We start from the raw sequence: 16,008 nt of genomic DNA on the forward strand, positions 1-16,008 counted from the left end.
TTGGACTGGGAAGAGAGTGGGGTCAGTGATGCCAAGATAAGGAAGGAAAAAGCTTTTCGTTTCCCCTCCCCTCTCCTTCCTGGTGCCATTGGGTGTCTGAACTGTGTGAATAATCTCTTGGGGATACCCACCTAAGGGTTAACGAGGCAAGCAGAAAAAGTTAAGTTGGCAATGTAATGAGCAAGTTGAGTTTGAGGGGGCTGGGACTCACTTGTCATACATGTGCACCCAGTGGCTTCTACGTAACCCAGGAGCTCAGCCTGCCCATCGCCCCACAATAAAAAGCAAGGGTGGCATTGTCTTTGCCATGCCTCCTTCCCTTTGCCCTCTCTTCAGATTTCCTGATGGCTGCTTGGGAGTGATGCACGTGAGGCTCTGAGGGTTTTATAAGATCATTGTCTTCCAGCAAATTGTGCCACTTCAGCTGCAGAGTAATCTTCTGGTACAAAACAGTGCCATAGTCCTGGTTGCTATTGAAAGGAGTTGCCCATAGGCAGCTGGCAAGGGAGGGGAAATAAGGGTGCAGTGCACAGGTAAGCTCCCCACTGCAGTGGGCAGGGGATGGCTTTGCATAGCCAGGGAGGCAGAAACCAGCACGTGGTTGGTCCTTTGCCATCTCGGTTACCGGTCCCCAGTGCATTAACTGGAGCCGAAGCCAATGGTGGGTTAAGCTATAGGCTGGCCTGTTACTTGGAGCTGGCACACCCACCATGGTATGGAGGTTTCTGACTGAGGGCAGGTGGCTGGAGGGACGGTACAGCTTTCCAGTCTTCCTGGGGCAACGTGATAGCTTGTGTGTCAGAGCCACTGGTGGCTGAGATCCACAAAGGGCCGAGAGTCAGGTTCAGAGAGAAAAGGCTCTGTTTTTTTGCTTCTCTATATCTTTCATAGTTAATTTGCTTGACAATGGAGTGAGAAGCTGCAGGACATCTGCAGCTATGGGGATAGTGACCATAGGTTTCTTTCCAGTAGCTAGTGGTTAGCTCTAGAAAAGTCTAGAGGGAGCCAAGAACCCCTCAGCCTGTAGGAGTTTGAACCGACATCTTCCCCCTCCCCAGAAATGGGCCACAACCCTTTTTGCTTAGAGAGTGTCCTGGGGCAAAAGCATGCAAGTTGCAACCCATGAGGTTCCTCTGCTCTGTGTAAACATTTGCGGAGCAGGAACCACACTTCCCCTCTCCAGGTGGGTGTTCCAACCACCACGCAAGACAGCCCTTCCTTTGCAGTTAATATTCAAATGTTTCACACAAGGCAGAACAGCTCCGAGTGTCTTGGTAGTTGGGACATGCTTCAGAGCGGTGGGTGATCTGCTTCAGATCCCGCTCGGGGTTGAGCAGGGATGGGATGTGAACTTTTGGAACTTCCCCCTCATCTGGCAGCCCGATGAACCCCATCCTTTACTTCCTTTTCTGTTCCTCTTCTGTTCTTTCAAGTGCCTGCAAACAAAATGTTTCATTTGGGGAGAATGGGAGGTTTTGTTCACCGCAGCCAAGGTTTGCAGTGCTAAAAGAAAAAAGGTTATTTGAAATAACATTCATTTTTGATGTTTTTATTCTGCTGCCAGACTGTCAGACATTTGCATTACCCCGTGTTCTGCCCTGGCTGACAGACTCCATTACAGATCTTTTTTTCTGGTCTGTTATGACTGGGATGGAGGTTTGCTACAGGGATGTCATACTCCCCATGTGTTGCAAAGTGGCACCATTATTACCTCACCTGTGTGCTTCCTCTGTGTCCTGGCATCACTTTCTAGTGCTGCTAGGGGATGTAGCAGTGCTTCTGGTGGACGAAGAGAGCTTTGGGTCTATAGCAAAGAGCATGTTTCCCATAATAGTGGCCATTGGCAGTACCCTTTGCCCTTCCTGAGGCCTGAGTAGAGAAGAGAAGGGATAAAGAAAAGCTGTTACTCATAACTGCTGTGGAGCTAACATCCTTTCATGTCATTGAAGGGTCCCAAGGGCCTGGCCGTGGGACATGGTGGCTGCTGTGTCAGACGGAAGAGGAGTGGAGGCAGGTCACAGAGAGCTTCAGAGAGAGGACTTCCCTTAGAGAGCGGCAGCTCTACAAACTCTTGAGTGAAGACTTCCTGCCGGAGATCTGCAACATGATTGCACAGAAGGTGAGGAGACATGACATCCTGTTTACCTCCCTTTGACCGCTTCCAAGAGCATGGACGTTTGCTGATTGAAGGAGAGCTAAATTCAAGCAGCCTGTCACCCTCTCCTGCTTCCCGCTGCCTCCAGCCTGCACGTGTTGTGGATACAGGAGCTGTTCAGCTTGTGTATGGGGAGAAAGGCTCTCCCCAGTGGAGTGGCAGGGCTAGAGTGGATACTTAAGGATCTGGTTCATGATTACATGGCAGTTTAGGTAGGATGACTGAAGAGGTTACTGTCTTCAGCCATGTTCCTTGTCCCTTTTCTGCTAGTAGGGTATCTATCTGCTTTTGAACTGCTTTGATTTACAGCCTAGCTTTTCTATGCAAACTGCCTGTGATTCTGCTTTTACTGCTGTTTCTCTCAGCTGGCTTTGCTGAAGGGGCAGTGGCTGCTCAAGCTGGTATGTCAGAGCCACGAAACTCTGACGGGTACTCTCCATCAACTGAATGTTTTCAGGTGGGACAGATTTGGCACAGGATCCTTCGGCTAGATGGCTTTGTAAAATGTGCTCTGCAGTCAGCGTGATGTTCTTGGATTGAGTTCAGTTTGCTTGTTTTCTACCCTTGTAAAGCTAATAGGGATTTCATGGTCGCTTCTAGCCCCCAGAGTTTCTCCTGCCAGTATCACCAATGTGGCCTAATTTCCTCCACTCTCTCTTTCCTTCCCTCACTTCTCAACCCTGTTTCAGGAGAAGCGTCTGCAGCGGACAGAATTTTCTCCCAGGTGGATGTCTGACCATCAGCCCATCAAACCAATCAAGCAGGAGGTGAGGGGGGGTGCGAGGGGGAGGACGACGGAGGGAGGCGAGAGCAGATGCCTCCTGGGGGAAAAAATAAACCGCAGCATCACTATTCAGTGGGAAGGAGTCATTTGAAAGTGCTTGTGCTGAAAGAGAGATGGGTGGTAATGCCCGTCAAAGGCAGGCTGACACTCGGGGTTTCTATGGCGAGCAGGGAGGTGCTGCCCTCTGGATCGCAGAGGTAACCGGCCTCGCCACAGACTCCGGTGCAGCTGCATATGGAAATCTGCGCTCAGTCTGGGGAATTCCACTTCAATGAAAGTGCTGGCACATTCGAGGCAGTTCAAAGAAAAGTTGAAGAAGGATGAGAGGGCTAGAAGAACCGGCTTACAAAGGGAAATGACAGAAATTCAGCCAAGGGGAAAACGTGAGGCTGCAAACACATGAGGGTGTAGATAGCGCGGAGGGAAAGAAGAATGACTGATGCAGGACGGAGCTGAGAGAGGAGGGGGTCAGCTGGAAATGGAAGTCACAATTTCGGCTGCTTAAAGAAATGCTTATCAAACTGCAGCCTTGTCATCTGAAACGCCTCTTTCCGTGCCTCTTCACCCTCATCTCCTCTCCACCGCATCAGTGTAACAGCGCTGGCGCTTGTGGGGCTGTGCGGTGAACCAGACCCGGGAAAATGACTGAAGTTAAATATAACCTTTTTCTTTGGTCAGGGTTATTTTTAACGTAGATCAGCTTCCCGATCCAGTTCACCACACAGCCCCCAGCAGTCACGCTGGCACAGCCAGGGGCATGGTACAGTGGAGATGGGGGGTCTTTGAACTGGCAACTACTACCTAAAGTAATCGGTTAGGCAACACGGGATTAGCTTTGCAGGAAAAAATTGGCTCGATTCTATCAGGCTGTGGCATAATCTCTTGCTGTAGATTAATGAGGGCATAGCTACCTGCTATTTTGTCAAACCCTGGGAAATTAAACTGCAGGGAATATTCCACGTGAGCCAGGGTCAGGGGTTCCCGCAAAACAAAGGAGAAAGTACAGTGTCCCACAATAAATATGATTACTTAGAATAGGTAAATAAGAGGAAGGAAGAACCTCTCATCATGCTGCAGATAAAAGCCTGCCGAGAGGAAAATACAACCCCAGCGATGGTCAGTTTGGGGCCAGAATTGCTCTCTGCAGAGCCCACCATGCAGGAAGCCCAGGGACACGTGTTTGTTCACAGGCAGCAGAAATCCCAGAGGAGGAGGGGAGTGGGAAACACATGGAGCCTGAATGATGCTAATCAGTACCGCAGGTGCTCCAGGTCTGCCGCGGCAGAGGGCTGTTAATTGCTGCCTGTGGGCCAGTGAAACGTTTCCAGCGAGCGGGGGGCCCTCTTGGCACCCGCTGCGCCGGGGTGCGGGGAGCCAGCCAGCGAAAGGGTGGTGATGCTCACGCCAGCTCCCCAGCAGGATGTGGCAGTCATCCCTGCGCGGGGAAGTTGCCAGCATGTCTGATGGCTTGTTTGCTGAGTGAAGGGTGGGCAGCAGGCGAGTCTGGGGGAGAAAACCTCAGCCTGGCGCAGGGGTGATGCCTTCCTCCCGATTCTGTGAGCTGGATGCTGCTTTAGTCTGAGATATAACTGCTCCGTAGGCTCCTAATCCTGCGGGGGATTTCTCAACAGGTGGTTCAGATTAGCTCCTCATTAAAGAGCCGCCTGAGCAGCACCCTCATTAGGGTAGTGCTGCGGAAACTGGAGCAGGGAAGGTTTGGAGGATGAGGGGCCAGGACGTGTGGCTGGAGGGGGCCAGGGCACCCGAGCCTCCTGGCCTTCTGCCCCTGAAGCCTGATACCCACTGTCTGGAGAGCAAAGCAAAAGGCACAAGTTTGGCCCTTTCGGGGTCCTTGGGGGGAAGGCAGTGATGTTGTGTCCTGGAGTGCTCTCTGGCGGAGGGAAGGAGACGGTGATCCTGCGGTCACACATGAAGAGGGTTAGTTTTTATCCTCCGAGTGGGGAGGAAGCTGGAGAGCGTCCCTTTGGCACCTCTTTGTTCAGGAAGGAAGTTTAACTTGTGTTGGATTCTTGTTTGTATTGTTCCAATAGGCATCGGCTTCCACCACATCTGATAGGAGTTTGCTTGTTTGTGTTGACTTACGTTTTTTAACCCTGAGTGGAGCACACTCATCCGTAATGGGTTTAAGTCAGATGCCAGGCAGAAGGTACCTCCGAAAATCAGGCTGTTTATATGTCTGAAGCATCTCAAAGAGCCCATGCCAGCATTGCTGCTGTCCTGCAAGCGCTGCAGGGAGCAAGCGCAGTTGTGGGTGTTTGTTGCAGTCCTTGGTGCCCGCTACACTGCGTTTGTGGTTTCTGCTTTTCCCTTTTCTTCTTTTCCTAATTCAGCTAACGTCCTCTCCTTTGGCTCAAATTGTCCTGTTGCTTTGTTGATGCTGTATTTTTGGTGGGTTGATCTGGAACGTGCTATGGGTTCTGTGTTGCGTCACTAGAGTATAGGGTGCTGAATGAACTCTGCAGGCTTAGAGAGGTCCTGGTGTGAGCACTGCAGCTTGGATGTTGTGTTCATGTGTCCATAGGACAAGAATGGTGGAAGCTGTATGAATTCAGGGAAAAGGAAAGTCTGAGCTGTGCATCAGCAATTGAAGAAGTCAGTGGGGCACACCAGGATGGCTTAGATCTACTGGCTGGAGAATCTAAAGGCTGATGGTCACATCCTAAATAAAATATCTTGGTGTACCAACTTCTGGTGGCTGGTTCATCCTCACCTCTTTCTTTTCTAATTGCTGTGGAATCTAACTTTTTTGGTACCTTTCTTTTGATCAACAAAGTTAGGAGAAAATAGCTTGATGGTTGTCAGGATCAGACCTGAAAGGAAGTTGTTTGCAATACAGGAGTAGAAAATCAGATGGTAGAACAACTGAGAAAGGGATATGAAAAGAATCAGAAGTGGAAGTGTAGAGCTCAATTCTGCAGGTTTTTGATCTCTTGTACTTGGCACAGCAGTTTCATTCCTAGGCATCCTGGTGTTTGGATATTGATCCATTGGAGGAAAGGTCTGAGAGAGACAACTGGAATGATTAGGGAGCTGGATGGATTGCTTTATAAGGAAACATTATCCTAATTGCAGAAACGTGGGAGTTTTGTGTAAGTGTCTGAGGAAACCCATAAAGGCTTGAGTGTGGCGGAAGAAGAGGAGAATTTATGTTCACCCAGAAGAGCGTAACCAGGAATAATTGGATGGAGTGAAGAAATTAACTTTAGACTGAATGTGAGGAGAAACTGGCTAACCTAAAAGCATGTGGAGTCACAGAATGGTTTCCTTAGGGAAGGGGTGGAAGCATGAAGTTCTAATATTTGACAAAGATCTAAAAAGGAAAAGAAGATGGGCAGAGTTCCCTCGTGGTGAGATCATGTTGTGCGTTCCACCCAAAAAGATCAGCGTAGAATAGGTGTTTTTGCTGTCCAGTCTGTCCCTAAATGTCCTGATGTCAACAAGAGTCCCATCACCCTCTCCTGGACACTTCTCTGTGGCTATTTGTGGTTGAAGCATAATTCTCTTAATATATATTGTTGCTGCTGGAAACAGGGATATAATACACAGTGCTCATTCATGGAGAGCTGCAAAGGGAGATTGTAGGGCAGTGCTGTGTAGGGAAGGGGAGGCAGAGGGGGAATGAATGTACAGTGAAACCGGACAACATTTTATCAAAACATCCTGAGGTTTCACTTCTGGGCAATGAAACAAGGACAAAATAGTAATTATGGTGCCAGATTTTTTTCAGGGGATTAATAATGGGCCTGTAGAAGTTGATGGTCTGAGCTGCAGCCAAGGGACTCCAACTGACTGCTAATCCTCAGGAAATGCCTTCTGCCTTAAGTGGTGGCTGCTGGTTATTCCCTGAAAATGAAGGTGTAGAAAGCTGTATGCCCATTGTTCTTTTCCAGTTTATATTCCCTGCTGATAAGACACACGTATCTTGGTCTTGCAGAAGTCAGTGAGGTAGGAGTGGCTGCTGGATGACCAATTCATTTACCTTATAATTAAATTCAGCTAAAAAAGGTAATTCCCTACTGCCATATACGTACTTTGCACTTTACTGGAGAAATAGGAGCAGACGACCCTGGTTTGGGAAGCTTATGGTCTCAGTGGGATCAAGCACAGCCTTGCAGCCTTCTGGCAGTGGGGAGGTGAGGAAGTGGGGCAATAGTCAGGCATCCTTGACTGAGAAAACTGGTTGGGGGACCCAGCAGGAAAACTGGTCAAACAAATGAGCAAGAGCTAGTTCAAGGGATATTAGCGTGCATAAATATGGCTGGTCTTATTTTGAAAGGAAAGGAAAGCACTCCGAATGATACCTTGTACCAGTTTCTTTTCCTATCCTAAGTACTCTGTGGTTTATAGCAGGGCCAGGTTCAACAGAATAGTCCTTTCTGCTCATGCTTGCAACTTGGGGATCTGCTTGCTGGAAGGGGTAGTGGTGTTGTGTTAGGGTGTCAACAGCCCTTTGCCCAGAAGGGAAGTACACACAGTCTATCCCTGGCTTGTCTAACCCATCGCTTCTCCTTCTTTTGTCCCTGTGTCAGTAGGATTTCATTGCTTGACAAATAACTTTCCTCTACATGTTGCTTTTCATCAGAGAATTCATATGTACACGTCCTTTTTTTCCCCCCTTTTTTCTTCCCAACCATTCATTGTAGGTATGCTCTAATGCTTGCTCAGGGTAAACCCACCTCTGCTCAGACTTCAAGAAGCCTATGCATTACAGTGTTTGTTGCACCGTTTTGTCACAGGTAAACCCAAATGTGCTGAGTTCAATGGAGAAGCAGAGGCGCAGAGAGGAAGAGGAGGAACGCCAAATCCTCATAGCAGTGCAGAAGAGGGAGCAGGAACAGCTGCTAAAAGAGGAGAGGAAGAGAGAGATGGAGGAGAAAGTCAAAGCAGTGGAAGGTATGTGCATGCGGCCAGTGTGAAGCAGGAGTGGAAGCTTTCAAAGCCGAGATTGAGATCTTGATCTGCCATTTGCATCCCTCCCCTGCCAGACCTGCTAACAGGAATATCTTTTCTGGCGCTTACCTTGGATAAGTTGGTCTGACGGCAACTTGTTTTGCTTTGTCTGTCTCCCTTACTGTTGGCGGCTGCTCGCTAGTGCATCCTTCAGCTGTGTTATCTTCAAACCATGCTTATTTTTTCCCTTGTCCCAGCTGGGAGTAGCAAGAGCAGTATTTTTATTTTGCTGTTGGCCTTATCACTTGGAGAACTAAAGATGAGGGGACCAGGCTAAATAGAGAGCCAGAGGTGCCAGTTTCAGGTGTTGGTCTTGTTTTTTCATGGTTTTGAATTAAATGCTGATTTAAGCTGTTCTGCAAGAAGCAGCTGTGTTGTGTTTAATATGATCAAGCCACAGACAGCAGGCATTCAGCCAGTACATGTAGGCACTGGTGTCTTAAGAGCAGACTCATTTCTGACCACCTTCTCTCTGACAGTCTCCCTTATGGGGATTCCTTTATCTGCTGCTTTTGCTACAGTGGCTGGCTGGGCTTTTGCAGTTTGTCTTCAGACAGCTGTGGTGGTAATGTGTGGTGGTATCAGAATTGTAGATATTTAAATGGATAAAGAGTCCGAAAAGGAAAAAGGATTAAGTTCATGCAAACCTTGTAAACTTTCCAAGATGAAACAGTCTGCTACCAGATGTTTGCTAGCAAACCAGATGTTATCTAAGAATAGCTTCTTTTACCTGCTTACCTTTTTAACCTTTAGAAAATCCAATTACTTGCTTAGCCTCCATATATTCCTGGTTGCCAGTCCTAGCTAATCCAGTGCTTTAAACTGAGAATCATCTAGCCTTCTGTATCTGCCACATATATCTCTCCCACCTTGGCAAATTGCATAGCCTCTGTGCTTTAATTCTCCATCCGTATAGACAATATTAATCTCAAAGTTCCAGAAGAGCTGCAAAAATAAATGTACCTGTAAAAAGATCTTATTCTACTATAAGCCATGTCCTTTTCTCGGTGAATTCAATCACTACGTCATCTGGGTACAGTATTGTTTAACTTGCTCACCAATTACTTGGATGAAGAGATAGAATGCCTCCTCAAGTTTGCTGCAATACAAAACTGGGAGGAGTCCTGATAGCCCAGAGTGCTGTGCTGTCATTCAGAAGCATCTAGACAGGCTGGACAGATGGGCAGAGAAATTCAGCAAATGCAAGTGCAAGGTCCTGCACCTTGGGATGAATAACCCCATGCACTATTACAGGCTGAGCGCTGACCTGCTGGGAAGGAGCTCTGTGGTGAGGAAGCTGGGAGTCCTGATGGATGAGTTGTCCATGAGCCAGCCATGTGCCTCTGTTTCCCACAAGGCCAATGGTATCCTGTGTGCATTAGAAAGAGCACTGCCGGCAGGTTGAGGGAGGTGATCCTCCCTCTCTACTCAGCCCTGCGGAGGCCTCACTTGGAGTGCTGTGTCCAGCCGTGGCCTCCCCAGTACAAGAGACATGGAGCTCATGGAACAAGTCCAGCAAAGGGCTACTAGCATGGTTAAGGGTCTGGAACATCTCTTGTATGAGAAAGAGCTTGGAAAGTTGGGCCTGTTCAGCCTGGAGAAGGCTCAGGGGCATCTGATAAATGTATATAAGTATCTGACGGGCGGATGTTAAGAAGATGCATCCAAACTCTTGGTGGTGCCAGGAGGTAGGACAAGAGGCAACAGGCATAAACTGAAACACATGAAGTTCCACCTGAACGTGAGAGAAAACTCCTTTACTGTGAAGGTGGCTGAGCACTGGAATAGGGTGCTGAGGGGTTATGCAGTCTCCTTCCCTGGAGATATTCAGGAGCTGTTGGGACACAGTACTGAGCAATGTGCTGTAGGTGACTGCGCTGGAGTGGGGAGGTAGGGCTAGATGACCTCTGGTGGTCCCTTCCAACCTCAACCATTCTGTGATTCTGCAGTGATGCAAAGCCACCAGCGCCACTCAAACTGGCATGGGATTGGGCAATAAACTGTTGTAAGCTAATTTAGCTACATTCATGCTTTTCTTGGCAGACATGCTTTTATTTTGGTTTGTGCAATTTCAGTTTAGTTTAAATTTGTCCCTAGTCAGTTTAGGCTATGTCAGGAGAAGTGTCCATTTCAAGCTGGCAAAAGCAGTTTGGAAAGGTTATATAAATAGCTGACTTGTTCGGTTAAATCACTGCAGTATTTTTTTTCATCCCTAGATGAAACAGCAGCTCTCCAGGTAAAACTGGCCTCGTAGCCATCTTTCCTTATTGCCAAATACACTTCCCATTAGCAATTACTTCCATGACAGTTGTTATGACGGGCAGAAAGTGGCTGGAAAATGAAGTCATTATCTTGCTTGCATCAGACTTGTTAAAACTGGACATCCGTCAACAGAGGTTTTAGGGTAACAGAGATTTTCTGTATTTTGCAGTCTGTTTAGGATTTAACATTAATATTGTAAGGTGTTCTGCAGAGGGGTGATATAAAACATAAGGTGAAATATCTGCTCTCTGATGCACTTCATCAGCGCTTCACCTGCTTCCCCGTTTTGGGCTGTGTGCCGTTTTTAGATCACGTTCCTGTTTCCACTCTGGGATTTCACTTCCCTCCAGTGCACACCCCAGGTAGCAAACCTCCTGTGGGGCCCATCTATTTGTTCCTGAATTTATGAGTCAAGGCAGCTTTATAGAATTCTTCCACAACAGTGGGTTAAAGTTTCCCAGTTCTCTTCCCAGATGCTGCTCCAGCATTACCTCTTGTACATATGACTTTCTAGCTGGTTTTAGGACAATGCTGAGATTTTGAAAGCTGCTGGGTAGGACTCAACCTGGGCCAACAGTGTGGCAGCAAGCTCTTGCCAGTGATGTTTAACATGCTGTTAATTAATCACCTGTTGTGGTAAGGGGACCTGCCATTAATCCTGACTGCGCTCCAGTCTGGTACCAGGGTAGTGCTCCCTGATTCATGTCAGTTTACCAGACCAAATCCTTGGCAGGCCTTGATTATTTCTGAAATGTACATCACCTTACCCCGTGGCTGCTGTTGCCATGAGATTTTCCTTCTGCTGCCCAAGTCATGCCCTCATGTCTTTCTCAGCTTTTTCACTTAGGCATCCATTACAGTGTCATCTAAGTGATGCTGATTTTACAAAAGAAGCGTGAAATACTGAGTTGTGCCTGGACAGATGCAGATGATCTCTGTTAACTGCAATTTAATCATAGAAGAGTTTAGGCTGGAAAGGACCTCAAGATCATCCAGTTCCAACCCCCTGCCACGGGCAAGGTGCCATGGGCACACCTCACACAAGACCATGTTGCCCAAGGCTCCATCCAACCTGGCCTGGAACACTGCCATGGATGGAGCATTTACCTTGTCTTTGGGCAGCCTGTTCCAGTGCCTCACCACCCTCACAGCAAAGAACTTCTTACTCATATCTAACCTGAACTTCTGTAGATGCAGGTCATGTCCTTCCAACTTCAGTGGTACCCAGAGACTTCCAGTGGGAAATTTGGACTTTAATTTATTGATCTTTGACATATCTGGCCATTGACCTCCCTGGAAATATCCACCTTGTAGCTATCCCTAGTTTTCTTGTGCTCTCAACCCCCACCCCAAGTTTGGTTTTGACTGACAGAGTAAGACAGTAAATTAATACTCTTGCACCAGAGCTGATGCTTGGGTCTTTGGCATATTCCAAAGACGGAGCCTCTGCTAGAGGTTATTAGCCAAGTCTCCCCCATCTTTCCTTCACTCTGAGTGTTCCCCAGTGTGGCCTTTTTTTCTGAGGTCTTACTCCTATGGCAGCTCTCCTCGAGCATTACTTTCACAGCATTCTGCTCCTGCAGAAAGTTGGTACAACCACAGGTGTTTAGCGAGTCAAATGAATTCAGATTTCCTATAAGAAAAAGGAAATGAGGTTCATACGGGCCCATAAACTTTCTATTATGAAGCAATCTGTTAGCCAGCTGTCTGGTTGCAAACCACAGGTTATATTACCAGCGTTGCTTCTTCCTGTCTCTCACCTCTTAAAAGCTGTCCCAGTGGCCCTCCTGTGTGGCAGCTTGCTCACTCTGGTTGCTGGCCATGAAGGCCTACCTGAGCAATCTGCCCAAAGCTAGCCACCATGGTGAAGGATATTAATGGTCTTAGCTCTCATTGCCTCCCAGCTGGCAGAACTTCACCCATCCCTCAGTACTGTTCTTCACTCACCTCAGTGTAAACCAGCTGCCTTGAGTTCACCTGCCTGAGGTGAAGCTTCTGAAGGATGATAACTTAGCAAGCCAGCTCTTTCCATAGTCCTGATCTATGCCTAGTTCTGTGCATTGAACACCTTTCTTTGTATCTCACCACAGTTGGGAATTTGTCTGGAAGCTGCCATGGGAAGCATCTGTATCACAGTAATGCTTCAGAATCAGTGATTGTCGAGGGAAAATGAAGAGGCATGTTGATGGTGTGCTGTATTCTCACCTCCTCTGCTCCTGTGCTGTTGCTGCTTTTGCAGAAAGAGCAAGGACGTTTAACTGGCGTTCTTGAGAACTGCAGGAGCTGCCTTTATTTTCCCTGCAAGATGATGTTAACAGGGAGTGATGAATGGTTTTGCACCTCTCCTCTTTCCCCACTTCAGAACGGGCCAGGAGGAGGAAGCTTCGTGAAGAGCGGGCCTGGCTGCTGGCGCAAGGGAAGGAGCTCCCCCCTGAGCTTTCCCACTTAGATCCCAGTTCCCCTACCAGGGAAGAGAGAAGGACCAAGGATCTGTAAGTAATGCAGCTGGGCATTGCAGCATGTGAATGCATTGAAGTAGTAAGTCTGTGAAGGAGAAGAGTGTGATCATTCACAAGAATGAGGAGGAAGAAGTGAGGTCGGAGATTGGCAAGGAGTACACTGAGAAACATCTGGGTTTGGTCCACGCTAGAGGAGTGTTTGTGATAAGGTCTATTTGTCAACTGGCATGCAACCACATGCACTGGCAGTGTGCATGGGGTGAAAATGAAGTACAAGAGCATGTCTCGTATGTCTTCAGTCTGCATATTCACTGTTGTTCTTCCCATTACAGCTTTGAACTTGATGATGAGTTCACAGCCATGTACAAAGGTTAGTCCTGCCCCAGCTTCCCCCTTTGCGTGACTTGCTCAAACTGAAATGCTGCCCTGGGGGTGTGTGCATAATCATTCACCTTTCTTTTGCTACTGCCAGTTCTAGATGTGGTAAAGGCTCACAAGGACTCTTGGCCCTTCTTGGAACCTGTTGATGAATCGTATGCTCCCAACTACTACCAGATCATTAAGGTATGGAAAGTGGTCCAGCCATCTTGGCTAATGCACTTTGTTGACTGGGATGCTGCCTTTTCTAAGCATTAAGAAGTTTTGTGGGCTATGTTGCCCTCAGAAGTCAAACTACATAACCCCAGCAGTCCCTTATAACCTTGCAAATCAAGGAAACCAAAGATGAGAGGCTACCTCTTTCAAGAGAGCAGACTCCACTCTCCTTTCCCCTTACATGAGGAAGCTAGCTGTGCAACTTTGTAAGCCCCACTGCGCTTGCTGTAACTGAAGGGAGATTGTGTTGCATTTCAGGCCCCCATGGACATCTCTAGCATGGAGAAGAAGTTGAATGGAGGTCAGTACTGTACCAAGGAAGAATTTGTGGGCGATATGAAGACCATGTTCAGGAACTGTCTTAAGTACAATGGTGAAGGCAGTGGTAAGAGCAGTAAGATGCTAAGTTTGTCTATTTGCAGTGCTCAGTTAAAGCAAGTAAGCAGTGATCTTTTCCTACTCACCAGCACTTGATTTGTGCTCATTCACTTTCAGGGTATTTTTGGAAGGCTGAACAAAAGAGTTGGAGCTCCTGAGTAAAAAGGCCTAGGGTTTTAGTGAGGTTTTTAACGCAATTTGGTCATGCCAAACTGGGGCATGGCACACTAAGGGGCTCCCGTGTTGGTAGACGGTAAAGACAGAACATACAAAGAGAAGACACTGTTTCTTTCTGAGCTCATTCCTTCATGTGCCTGTGTGTATACATGTGCCTTTCTTTCTCATAATACCTAACACAGACTTTGAAAAGCATTGGAGTCTGGAGTGTGGCTGGCTCGCAGGTTTTGTTGAGTACCACAGAAAAGTGAGGAATGAACCAGGGTTGTAGTCCTTGCAATGGAAAACTGTAGGTTTTGGATTCCTTTACTAACATGAGTCTGCAAATAGGAAGCCCTGGGTTTAACTGCTATGCTAATTAAAATTCTATATGTCGCTTAGATAAAAAGTCAGTTCCCATATGGTGGGTCATCACTGCAGACTGTGTCTCACTAGCACCACCTTGAAAGGGAAAATACTTAGAGCTACCCAGCTTGTTGCTGTGGGCCCCAAGTGAAAGCATTCCTGCACTGCCACTGGGAGAGCTCTGTTTCCTGAGGAACTCCAGGGTTAGTTTGGTGGAAATAACTGGAAAGTCATTTGCTCCAAGCCTTTGTCATTAACACCTCTCACATCTCTATTCCTTCTTATCCACTCCAATGAAAAGTAGGAGCCCCTCTGAGCAGAACTGTCCTGTGTAAATGATGCAACAGGGACACTGCTGTTGGCAACAGTTTTTGTGTCAGGGTCAGCAAGTGCTTTAGAAACTGTACATAGATAAATATGTTTGCTCATTTTCCTCTGTCCTGTAGCATACATCAGAGATTTGAACAAGTCCAAGAAAAGCCTCTGAATGTAATCAAATAGCATTGCTGGAAGTTCACATTTCTTCTCTCAGCACTCTGTTGGCTAACTGTGCAGGTCACGCATCTCTGCAAGCAGAGATGGTGCTTCTCATAATGTAATTCTTGGCACTACACTGGAACACTGAGTTAATGCTGACTCTGCAGGCTGTGCTGCTAATGGTACTTTGTCATGCCTATGTGCCTGTCCTCTGGTGGGGTTACTGAACAAATCCGGTGCTGTGTTGCTTATCAAGTTTGAGAACATAAACCAAAGTTGACTAGCTAGAAACAAAAGTCTTCCTCGAAGAAACTTGGTGGAGCGGAGGTGATTTATCTGATGGGGAAAGTCTGATGTTGCTTAATTGCTTCTCTCTGTAAGCCTCTGTCCCTGATGTTGTTGGGGTTTTTTGACTGCAGAATATACCAAGATGGCTTACAACTTAGAGAGGTGTTTCCACCGAGCAATGATGAAGCACTTCCCTGGGGAAGATGGTGACACAGATGAGGAGTTTTGGATCAGAGAAGACGGGAGACGAGAGAAGAGGAGCAGGCGGACTGGCCGCTCCAGCACAGGCAATGTTTGGACTCGGTCACGAGACCCAGATGGAGCAGGGAAACGGCAGCAACGCCTGGAAAATGGAGGAAAACCTCCACCATATCGAGCTGCTTCCAGGGCTCCTGCTTCTTCCTCCTCTTCCTCTTCATCCTCCTTCTCCTCGTCCTCTGCAGACGATCAGAGTGGCAACCCAATGCAGCCTCCTCGAGAAGTGGGTCCTTCCAACGGGAGAGGTTTCCCTCGCTCTCTGCAGTATGGCGGCATGCCCAGCCCTGTGCCACATCCCGGACAAATGGTAAGAAGCAGGTTCTGCTGTTCTTTACCAATCAAGCCTGCCGAGGGAGGGAAATAAAAGGGAATGGAACTCTTGACCGTGAAATCCCTCCTGTGTGGCCATAACCTTTTCCCAGAGATTAAGGGTCAGGGCTATGGTTTCTAGCCCCTAGATTTAAACTGGTACGGTTTCAGTCTTTGCCACAGTAGCTGGGGACAGTCTCTTACTGCTTCCCACAGCCGGCAAATCCCTGTGTGGGCTTGTGCCAGCCCTGGCTCCCCCAGTTCTCTCCTTGGAGAGTTACCCTATTGTGCATGGAAAGCAGTTGTATTTCCTTTCTTAACCCCCAGTTTTATGATGCTCAACAAGCCAGTCTTCTTTTGTCTCAGTTGCTTACAGATGCCTGATAGCTTTGTGCCATCTGTGTGTATTTCGTGCCTTGAGTATTTATGAAAGCAGTAAATGAAACCAAACACAAGGCCACCCTGGACTGCAGGAGTGACCTCCTTTTAGCCCATTTCTTCTCTGGATGCCACCTGTTCTGCCTCCCCTCTGGGCTGTTCCTCACCCATCT

General features: G+C 47.7%; 1 protein-coding gene across 4 annotated transcripts in view; it reads left to right on the forward strand.

Moving 5' to 3' along the window:
- Positions 1 to 16,008, forward strand: part of LOC136016076 (chromatin remodeling regulator CECR2) — a 95,826-nt gene that overhangs the window by 73,118 nt on the left and 6,700 nt on the right. For 2 of the 4 annotated variants that reach the window (XM_065682719.1, XM_065682727.1), the window contains exons 7-14: positions 1,950 to 2,119; positions 2,845 to 2,922; positions 7,697 to 7,853; positions 12,535 to 12,664; positions 12,964 to 13,001; positions 13,104 to 13,195; positions 13,484 to 13,610; positions 15,022 to 15,455. In XM_065682719.1, the coding sequence (XP_065538791.1) occupies positions 1,950 to 2,119; positions 2,845 to 2,922; positions 7,697 to 7,853; positions 12,535 to 12,664; positions 12,964 to 13,001; positions 13,104 to 13,195; positions 13,484 to 13,610; positions 15,022 to 15,455 (1,226 nt within the window). The remainder of the gene's footprint in view (positions 1 to 1,949; positions 2,120 to 2,844; positions 2,923 to 7,696; positions 7,854 to 12,534; positions 12,665 to 12,963; positions 13,002 to 13,103; positions 13,196 to 13,483; positions 13,611 to 15,021; positions 15,456 to 16,008) is intronic. The other 2 variants (XM_065682746.1, XM_065682737.1) reach the window with 2 other exon arrangements.

This window comes from Lathamus discolor, chromosome 1 (assembly GCF_037157495.1).
Source record: "Lathamus discolor isolate bLatDis1 chromosome 1, bLatDis1.hap1, whole genome shotgun sequence".
Classification (NCBI taxonomy): Eukaryota; Metazoa; Chordata; class Aves; order Psittaciformes; family Psittacidae; genus Lathamus; species Lathamus discolor.